This window comes from Physeter macrocephalus, chromosome 13, assembly GCF_002837175.3.
Source record: "Physeter macrocephalus isolate SW-GA chromosome 13, ASM283717v5, whole genome shotgun sequence".
Classification (NCBI taxonomy): domain Eukaryota; kingdom Metazoa; phylum Chordata; class Mammalia; order Artiodactyla; family Physeteridae; genus Physeter; species Physeter macrocephalus.
Window position 1 is genome coordinate 82,659,756 of NC_041226.1, and position 10,002 is coordinate 82,669,757.

Consider the following 10,002-nt stretch of genomic DNA (forward strand, 5'->3'; position numbering starts at 1 on the left):
AGGGGAGGGGAGGGGAGGGGAGGGGAGGGGAGGGGAGGGGAGGGGAGGGGAGGGGAGGGGAGGGGGAGGAGCGGGCAACCACCCTGGCGTGTTTGGGAGGGTCCCGGCCAACCAGGGTGGGGGCCGTTCGCCGCAGTTCCTGGGGCTCTGGTTCACCTCGGGCCTCGCCTCCAACTCGAGCTGGTTCCTGGAGAAGAAGAAGGCGCTGTCCATGTGCAAGTCGGTGGTAGCCCCCGCGGCGGATGGTGGCCTCAATCTCACCTCTACCTTCCTCAGGTGGGCGGCGGGGCGGGCTTCTGGGGCCGAGAGCTCCCCGCCCGTGGTCGCGGTCTAGGGACAGCCCCCACCCCCGCCGGACCCCTGACCCGAGGGTGACCTGCCCACAGGAAAGACCAGTGTGAGACCCGGACTCTGCTGCTGCGTCCTGCAGGCCCCCCAGGCTGCTACAGCTATACCAGTCCCCGTGAGTGGGGCCCCTCGCCAGACCCCAGGGTCAACTCAGGAGTGACACCTGCTGGTCGGGGACTCTGGGTGACACCCTGCCCAGCAGTACATGGGGGCGGTGATGGCTGCTCTGCCAGGGTCTGCATGGATCTGCCCCAGGATGGAATCTCCCCAGCTGTCTGCTGCCCCATCCTGCTGCCCCCAAGGCTTCCCCCACACCTTCCTCAGCTCTCCGCCCCAGGACCTTGGCCCTCCTCACTCCCTGCCCCGGAACGACCTCCCCACTGGGAATCTCTCCTCCTCCCGAGAGGAGTCTGGCTGCAGAGTTTGTGGCTGTCCCATGAACTCCCGATTTTCTGAGCCCGTGTGTTTGCTGGACCCCCAGGACTTCTGGTTTGGGGATGCTGGACTGTGCCAGGGCTGTGCTGGAAGGAAGCAGGGGGCTGGGGAGGGGCAGGGAAGGCAGCTAGACAGAGGGTGGAGCATCCAGGGCCCCCTCCCACACCAGCCCACAGAGGGCTCCCCTCCCCAAGGGTCCCCGACCAACCGGGCTTGTCTCCTGGGCTCCCAGACTGGAGCAGCAACCATGAGGTGTCGGTGGTGGAGACGGATTATGAGGCCTACGCCCTGCTCTACACTGAGAGCTTCCGAGGCCCCGGCCAGGACTTCTGCATGGCCACGCTCTACAGTACGTGCCCCACGCCAGCTCCCACCACCCGGCCTGAGGCCCGACCCGCGGGGCAGCTCGGGAACTCCCCGAGCCTCGGGGGTGGGGGCCGAGCAGGGGTCTCCCGGACGGAGGCCAGCGGCTTCTTCTGCCCCAGGCCGCACCCAGGCCCCCAAAGCTGAGATCAAGGAGAAATTCGCCACCTTCGCCAAGGCCCAGGGCTTCACAGAGGATGGCATTGTCTTCCTGCCACAGACTGGTGAGGGGCCGCTAATCTGATGGGAGGGGATTAAGGTCAGATTAGAGGCAGACACACAGTCTCCTGATTCGGGGGTGGCTGAGGCCTGGGGTTCATCCGGCCGACCGCCCACTGGCCGGTACACGGCCTCCAGAGTGTGGGCGGTCTGTCCTCAACACCATGACCTTGGCCTGCAGCCCCTAGGCCGGGGACAAGAAGGTGCTCCTCCAGGAAACACCCCCTCCCCGGGTTCACCACGCACCCACTGTGTGCCAGGCCCCGGTCGGCCCCCAGGATACATAGGTCCCCAGCCTGGTGGGGGGCAAGCCCTCGAAACAAAACCCACGGGGGTGGGTGTGCCCATGGGGACACAGGGACAAGCGCGCTGTGGCTCAGCACGGGCTCCCCGAAGCCTCAGCGCCCACGGCCTCCCCGGGGCAGGCAGCCCGCTCTGGGCCCAGGGAGGGCTGGGACCCCCTCTGTGTTTGGAGGAGCAGGGCCCGGGGGTGGGTGATGCAGCCAGCAGTTTGAGGGTCAACCAAGACGCTCGCCAGGGCCGTGGGGGTTAGCGACAGGTGGGGCGGGGGAAGTGGCCCGGCCTGGGGCGCTGACCGCCGTCCCGGGCTTTTCTTGGCAGACAAGTGCATGGAGGAGCACACATAGGTGAGTGGGGCGCTGGGGGCCGCCTTCACCCAGCAGTGCCCACCCATACGTTCCTTCACTCACTTGTCCACTCGGTGCGCGCTCACCACAGCCCCACCCACCACGCAAGGCTGGTCCAGGCCCACGGGGCTGCGCCGAGGAGGAGGGGGCTCCACCGGGGTTCCGCGAGGTCGCTGGGGTAGGAGGAGCTGGTGGCTGGGACAGGAACTGGAGGGGAGGGGAGGGCAGGGCGGGGAGGCCCCCGTCAGGGGGTGGGGCCCTGGGACGGCCATTCCCCTGTGGCCTGCAGCCAGAAGGGGCCTGGGGGCACGGCGCCGGGAGTGCGGTGTTGCCCGCCACACCGACAGGTCCTGCTCTCTTGGCCAGGTGACCCCAGCCCTCGGGACCTGGCCATGCTGCCCTGCTCGGCCTTTTCCTTCAACACCCCCAAGACCCCAGCCCCGGCTCCTGCGCCACCGGCCCTGCCCCCTCGGGCTTTCTCCCAGCTCTGAGAATAAACTCCAGAAGCAAGTCAGCAGCCTGGCCTCTGTCTGTCTGTCCTGCAGTCGTTGCCCCCCTGGGCCTGGCTTTGGCAGGCCCCCGGGGACCTGACCGCCGCCCCCTTGGGTCCCCCTTCCCCCTCAGTAAAATCTTGGAGGCTGGCTCTGCATGACACCCCCAAGGGGTGAGCAAGGGCCCGCTAGCCTTGCTCCTGGTGGAGTGGAAGACACGGCTGGGTCAGAAGCCAGGACAGCTTAGGGGAAGCGCCGACGCGACCCTCACCCACTCCACTCGGGGCCCTGCTCTCACCACAGCCCCTCAAGGCCCGGCGGCAGCTGAGCCGGTTCTGGTCAGGTGCCCACAGCCTGCGCCCTGACCCCCGTCCAGGAGAGGCCCGAGGCCCAGGGCACTTTTTGAAGGCAGTGCACTCAGGCTGGGCAGAGATACGGGTTTGCGGGGACAAAGAGGAAGGTGGCCGGAGTGTCCGTGCCCCCCTGGACTGGGACAGACTGACTGAGTGGGCTGGAGACAGGCCACCCTCCCATCTCCCATGGCTACCTGAGAGCCCCCAGTCCCCTGGCCTCTGGCCTGGGCCTCAAGGGCACGGCCCTGCCCATTCGCCAGGCCTCTGGCACCAAAGCTGACCCAGAGCCCCGGAGCATGGTCTCCCCTCCCCGCAGTCCCTCACCTTCTGCTAGCCCCCGGATTCTCGGCCGGCGCGGCCATTCTCAGGCCCCTGCCCTGGGCCCTCCTGGCTCACAATGTGCAGCGCCCACTGCAGCCTGCCCACCAGGCCCCACCCAGGCACCAAGGGTGTGAGGCTCAGAGGTGAGGGTGAACTTCTGGGACGCTTCCTGGAGGAGGGGCCCTGAGGCTGTGCCTCGGCCGAGGGCTGGGGGCCACGTCCCAGAGGGCCTGCCGGGGCCTTCGCCTCCCCTTGCTTCGGGGCATACGGCCCCTCCCCAGGAGGAAACACCTGGGCTGGCCGGGGTTGGCCGGAGGCCACTGGGCCAAGGTGCTCCAGGGTGCACCCCGATCGTGAGCCCATCACAGTGGGCTCTGTCCCAGCGTGCCAGCGCCCCAGGGTGTCTTGGGGGCCTAAAGGCGCAGCGGGAGAGGCCACCTCGACTCTCCTACCCTGCTCCTGAGCCTGTGCAGTCGGCGAGAGACACCCTCCACCACGCTGCAGACGCTGCTGGTCGGCTGGACCCTTGCGCTGCTCGCGGCATCCGCAGGCCAGGCCCGGGTCCCCGCCCAGGCCAACTCCGACACCAGCCAGGCGTGTCCCGGCTTCCCTAGGCCAGGCCTGCTCCTCACAGACAGCCTCCTTCTGGCTGCGTCCTACCCAGAGAGGCCGGAGGGCCGGGGTAGCCCAGCCCAGCCCTGCCCATACCCTCTCTGGCCCAAGCTTAGCTCAAGCCTGGGGACAGGGGACAGAGCTCGCGTCTGTCCGCTCGTCCAACTTGGGGTGGGTGTGCTGCGGAGGACAGCCGGCCCCTCGGCCCCGCCTCTGGGGTGGGCTCACTGCCACTGCTCAGGCCTCAGACCAGGTGAGTGGCAGCTTCCCCCGCCCCCGATTCCAGGTCGGGGAGGCTGTGGCACAGGGGCTGCCGCCCAGCTCTCCCTGTCCCCCCCCGCCGCAGTTCCAGGGCACCTGGTACATGGTTGGGGCAGTGTCAGATGACCAGGGCTCCCTGGACTCCGAGGGCAGCATGAAGATGCCCGTGGTCTCAGTGACGCCCTTGGCCAACGGTGACCTGGGCCTCAGGCTTGGGTACCCCACGTACGTGATCCCAGGAGCCCCACCTCGGACTGGCCGTAGGCCCGGCCAGCGTGAGGTCAGACGTGAGCCAGCAGGAGCCAGAGGCGTCCCTGACCCGTCAGGGAGCCAGAGCCAGGCCCGACCCTGCGCCAGGCCGCCGGGGCCATGAAAGCAGCAGCTGCAGCTCGCCTGCTCCCCAGAGGGACCTGCCTGAGGCCTGGGCGTGGAGGAGCCGCGTCCTTGTGCGTGCGTGCGCGTGCGCGTGTGGGTGTGCGTGCGTGCGCGTGTGTGGGTGTGGGTGTGCGTGCGTGCGCGTGTGTGGGTGTGCGTGCGTGCGCGTGTGTGGGTGCGCGCGCATGTGTGGGTGCGCGCGTGTGCGCGCTGTGTGCGCGTGGGTGGGTGGGTCTGGAGGGGAGACCGGAAGGCCCCACAGACCCCGCAACCCCTGGCTGTGTCCCTCTGTCCCCCAGGGTGTCTCCTGACCTGTAAGTGAATTAGAAAGCACCCGTGTGATTAAGCATCGATGTGACGGCGGGGACAGGTGGGCCCTGGGGCAGGCCGGACACCACAGCCCACGCGCGGCCGTCAGCAGCGCCTACGTGGCAGCCGTTTGTGTCGCGGTCGGGCAGCGTCCTCAGGGGGCCCGGCGGGGCCGCAGCGGCCTGGCAGGGGCTGCTGCTCAGGCCGCTGGGGTCCTCCTTCCCAGGCCCGATGGCGGGTGCCAGGAGATGGACGCGACCTTCACCAAGGATGCCGTGGACGGGCAGTTCAGCAGCGCGGGTGAGGCGGGCAGAGCCGGGAGGGAGACAGAGGGTGGGGGCGGCGGCAGGGCTGGCTCGGCCAGGGCCGTGCGGAGGGGACGGGGCGTCCTGAGCCGGCGCCCGGCTCAGCAGGCTCTCGCTTCCCCAGCCGTGGCCCAGACCAACATCCGGGTGGCTTTCGCCAACTACAAGCGCTTCGCCGTGTTGTGCTCCGAGACGCAGCGGGGGGACGTTAGGAACGTCTGGCTGCAGCTGTGCAGTGGGTGATGGGAGGTGGGTGGCCCAGCGTGAGGGGCAGCACTCCCGGCGCACCTGGGGAGTGGGCCTTCTCTGGGGGCCACGTGCAAGGTTTGGTCTGTAGTGCCCACGTGCCCTTCCCAGCAAGCTCTGACTCGGTGGCAGGTGGAACCACCATCTCGCAGTGTCTCCTTGGGGCCCCTCCCCACCCCCTCCCCACACCCCCTTCCACCTCCCAGCCCTGCTCCTCTGCTCACCGGCCCTCCCTGCTCTCAGCCCGGGCCCCAGAGCTAGTTCCTGAAGATGCCCAGAAGATGCAGCGCTGGCACCCCAAGTGGGCTTGAACCCCAGCCAGGGCGCCCTGCTGCCCAAGTCAGGTGAGCACTGTCCCCACGCCAGCTCAGGGCTGCAGGAGCTGAAAGACCCTAGACCCTGACGGGGGGGTCGGGGGGAGCCAGGCCCCAAGGCTCACTCCACTGGCCCCGGACCCAGAACAGGAGGACCAGGGGAGGGTGAGCGGTGCCCTGGCCGGTGTCCCTCAGGAGGGGGTCACAGGCCGGGAGGCTGGGCTACTCCGGGGAGGGTGTGGAGCCTCCGGCCCGGGGAGGGGGCACTGGGTGTTTCCTCGGGCCCTGCTCTCTTCCACAGACCAGCGTGCCTGCGCCCTCGCCTAGGTGAGTGCATGGGGCTGGCCCGGACCCGGCACCCTGCTGACCCAGGGAGTTCCCTCCCGGCCAGGGGGCTGTACTCTGGGGGTCCTCCGTCCTGGGGCAGCGGCGGGGAGGGACAGAGTGGGGCCCCGGGGCAGGCCCAGGGAGGGCAGGAGGAGGTGAGAGGATGCCGCCCCTCCCCACAGCTGCTGCCCGGTTGGTTTGCAGGGAGGGACCCAGCCCAGGGGCTGGAGCAGAGGGCCGTGATGCCAGGGCTCCGGGTACCCAGCCCTCCTCAAAGAGCGGTGGCCTCCCTCCACCCCCAGGCCCCAGCACAATAAACTGTCTCGAAAAGCCAGCGCTGTGCTTTTCTTGGATGGGGGCAGGAATAGGGGGATGGGGCAGAGGGGCTGTATGGACCGGGGCAGGGGTACTCTGGGTCCCCATGAGGCCTGGGACCCGCCCGGAGAGGGACAGTGTGGGGCTCAGGCTCCAACCCCGCAGGGGTTCCGGGGACCCAGAGGGACTGGAGCGGGACCCCTCGCCTGGGCAACGCTGCCTGGCCACGCAGACAGGCGTTAGGCCTGGGAGGGGCCGAGGCTTGGCCCCACGGGTGGTAGGATCCTCCAGCGGTCGGACAGGGCATCACAGTGGTTTCCCTGGGTCGCCCGCTGACCCCGGGCGCCAGGCCAGGGGTGCTGCCCTCGCTCCGCGGCGGAGACCTGCGTGCAGTTGCCCGACAGAGCCGTGCCCGACCCACACCCAGCGCGTGCCTGGGCTCCACAGGCCCTGGGGTCCTCCCAAACCGCAGCCCGAGGGGGGTCTGTGCCGCTTCCCACCCCAGGCGGCCTTCCAGCACCCCTTCTCCCTTGACCCCCGCCCGCAAGGCAGAGCTCTGTCCTGCCGTTGTGTTTATGAGGGAAATAGCGCGGTCCTTCAAGGACTGGTCCTGAAGAATTTGAGGGTAAAATGGCATAATATCTGTCACGTAACTAGTTCAGAAAAAAATCATACCAGATGTAAATATGTCAAAACGTTGATCATGGTTCCATCTGGGTGACGGTTTGTTATACTATCATTTCTGCTCTTCAGTTGGTTAGACAGTTTTCCTTAGAAACACAGCCCTGTCCTACCAGACGGCGAGGTCACTGGGATAAAGAGCCCCACATCCCAGGGACGCAGACAGCCCTCCACACCTGCACCCAACACCTGGAGGCCTTGCCGCTGCCTCTGCTGCCTGGCCGACCTGCCAGCCTCTGGCCCTCTGCAGACACTACAGGGGCAGGGTCTCCCCACTCCCCCCAGCCTGACACCAGTCCCACTATGTGGGAGCAGGTGGGAAGGCCCAGAGATCCAGCACCTCCCACCCAAGATGCTACCTGCCAACCAGCAGAGGCATCCACAGAGAGAGACTGGTGATGAACCATTCATCCAGTCAACTTGCTTTTTTTATTCTGCCCTTGGCAGCGCCGTGTGGCTTGTGGGATCTCTCTTCCCCAACCAGGGATCAAACCCGGGGCCCCCGGCAATGCAAGTGCCGAGTCCTAACCACTGGACCTCCAGGGAATTCCCAATTGATCTATTGATCAACTGATCTATCAGTTGTCATTCACTTTCCACGTGGAACAAGAGAAGACGTGGTGGAAATTGCCCAGGAGCAGGGATTTAAGGCGGGGCGGGGTGGGGGTAAGACTCTCCAGCAGGCTCTCGGCCCCTTCCTTCCGCACTAACTCGTCCCTCCCATGTCCCCTGGGAAGGATCTGGAGTGAGGAGATGCAGTTTGCCCTTCACGGCCCATTGGGGGGCAGCCCCCCAGGGCTCCTCCGGACCCAGGAAGGGTCATGCCCCTGGCACCTGCTGGTCAGCCCAGTCCTGCATGCCCTGCTCCGGCCACACGGGGGCAGACTTCATCCAGTTCTCCACCCGGAAGCCCAGGGCTGCGTGTGTAAGATCTGTCAGCTGGCACCCTCCTCTGCTCACAACTGCTCCAGTGGGTCCCATCTCACTGAGAGTAAAAGCCAAAGTCCTTAGGTGGCCAACAAAGGCCCCCCGATCGGCCGCCTTCTGACCCCACCACTATGACTGCAAAGAGGCAGGTCACTGGAAAAAAGATTGTCCCAAGCCTAGGTGCTTCGGGTGCCTTCAGCCCTCGGACCAGCCTTTCCAACGCCCTCTTGACCCCCAGAGATGGGGCTCCGAGGAATCACGGGGGCTTTTCCAAAACCTCCCTCTTTTTTTTTTTTTCTTAAACTGTGTCTTTTCTTTCTTTCCAGCCCTCCCTCTTAATCAGCTGAGGTTGGTTACTGATTATTTACATTGACCAGAGGAAGAGACAAGTTTTGTTTGAGCTAAACTGAGGACTGCAGAGCAGGAGACCCAGATTCAAGAAGCACTTGAATTGTGTTCCCCAGGCTACAAAATGGGGGAGGCTTATACAAGCAAAAACTGCAAAGTTACATAAATTGTCAAGAATTAGGATTGGAGCTGGCAATAAGGAAGGTGCTTGTAAAGCAAGAATTGGTTGGGCTCCAAAATGCATAGGCACCAGGAGAGGTCTTGAGATTATAAGGTTGCTGGTAGCAGCGACTAGCAGATACTATTTTGAGAACAGATGGTCATGACCTTGAGTCTGATACAGTTTAGAAAATTCAAGTTCCCAGTGATGCAGGAACTGTCTGAAAGCACATCCGCAATGGCCGCCCGGCTCCAATTTGGATGCCTGAACCAGAGTTTAATATCTTGTCAGAACAACAGACATCAAACATGACAAGGGTACATTTCTTCAAGTTTTCAAAACAGATTAGCAGGTACACAGCAAGTCAGCATGACCTTGGCGTCTGGGAAGGGAATCTCATCTTCGAAGGAATACTGGCATTGGTGTTGCTGGGGAGGGGGCAGCAGGCAGCATTTATCCCTGTATTCAAAGTGGACATTCTAAACAATCAGGTAATGCATTTTTCTCCTCCTCCTCCTTATTTTTTAATGGTTAAAGCAGATATACAGTTTATGTTTGACAGGCCATAAGACAGACTGTTCTAATTAGCATAAAGTTCAAGCCAAAGTATGTATAATCCAGAATAACTTCCCCATACCTTAATATGTGAAAGTTTCTTTCATCAACTGTGTTTTCCCAAAGTGCTTGTTTAATTCTTTCTGTGTTGAGTGTGCTCTTGCTGTTTTCGCTGTTCTAAGACGCAAACTTTAGATGGGAAATTCCTGAGAGATCTCTCTCCTACCCCACCTTGTTACGTGAATGTTACCTCAGTAGGTTTCCAATATGTGAACTCTCCCTTCCACATGGGACAGGACACCCAGGAAAGGTCCTCCCTGGCATCAAGGGGCAAAAGTTGCTGAATCTGTAAAAAACCTGACCGTTGATCAGCAATGCTTTTAGAGAAAGCATGTAAAGATTAATAAACAGAAACCTTATTTAAAATAGAGTCAGGAGGCCACAAGGGGGAGCCCTCACCCCCTACTGTGCAGCCTCAATTGCAGACCAACAGAAAGGTTCCTACTTACTACCCAGCAGGAGGAAGGAAGATTTTTCTTCCCACCCAGCAACAGCCCAGCCAATGAGAGACCAGCACAGTTCAGCCAATGAAAAGCCACCACACTTCCAACTCCCAGTTTCCTCCAATGTACTCTTCGTTTAGAACACCCCTCCCATGCCCCCTTCTCCTCTATAAAAGAGTTTCTCGTCTTTTGTTTTTCAGATTTGCCTGTGGTTTCCCTTAGATTGCACGCACTGAATTGTGATTCTTTGCTGTTTCTAAATAAACTCACTTTGCTGGCAAAATAACTGGCTGTTTTATCGTTTTAGGTCAATACGTACAAGATAACACTCACAAGTCCAGGGATTAAGGGCCTGATATCTTTAGAGGTCATTATTCAGCCTACCACATTCTACCTAGAAACAACTTCCTAGAGCCTGAGCACTGTGCCTGGAGGGACTAATGTTTAAGGCTGTCCCAGGGGCACTCACCTCTCTGGGCCTGATCCTCTAGACTAGAGTCTTGTGTACCCAGCAGCTTTCATTCATCTCCATCAGACATACAGCCATATCAAGAACTCATAAGACAAAGGAGAGGCCCCATGTCCTC

General features: G+C 62.8%; 2 protein-coding genes across 2 annotated transcripts in view; both read left to right on the forward strand.

Moving 5' to 3' along the window:
- Positions 1-2,488, forward strand: part of PTGDS (prostaglandin D2 synthase) — a 3,713-nt gene extending 1,225 nt beyond the window's left edge. Inside the window, exons 2-7 of the mRNA XM_007127251.3 lie at positions 137-276; positions 387-463; positions 1,016-1,132; positions 1,269-1,370; positions 1,987-2,012; positions 2,379-2,488. Coding sequence (XP_007127313.1) covers positions 137-276; positions 387-463; positions 1,016-1,132; positions 1,269-1,370; positions 1,987-2,012 — 462 coding nt within the window. The 3' untranslated portion in view covers positions 2,379-2,488. The remainder of the gene's footprint in view (positions 1-136; positions 277-386; positions 464-1,015; positions 1,133-1,268; positions 1,371-1,986; positions 2,013-2,378) is intronic.
- A 1,665-nt stretch (positions 2,489-4,153) lies between these two features.
- On the forward strand, positions 4,154-5,282 carry LOC102977892 (lipocalin-like 1 protein). The gene is made up of 3 exons (XM_007127271.3): positions 4,154-4,275; positions 4,961-5,034; positions 5,164-5,282. The coding sequence occupies exons 1-3, from the start codon at positions 4,154-4,156 to the stop codon at positions 5,280-5,282; spliced, it is 315 nt and encodes a 104-aa protein (XP_007127333.2).
- Positions 5,283-10,002: the final 4,720 nt, after the last annotated feature.

Bases quoted from the DNA above. Each gene is read 5' to 3' on its own strand.
- LOC102977892 (XM_007127271.3), top strand. From the start codon at position 4,154: ATGGTTGGGGCAGTGTCAGATGACCAGGGCTCCCTGGACTCCGAGGGC. The intron at 4,276-4,960 runs GTACGTGATCCC...CCTCCTTCCCAG, and splicing joins CTCAGGCTTGGGTACCCCAC to GCCCGATGGCGGGTGCCAGG. The intron at 5,035-5,163 runs GTGAGGCGGGCA...TCGCTTCCCCAG, and splicing joins CGGGCAGTTCAGCAGCGCGG to CCGTGGCCCAGACCAACATC.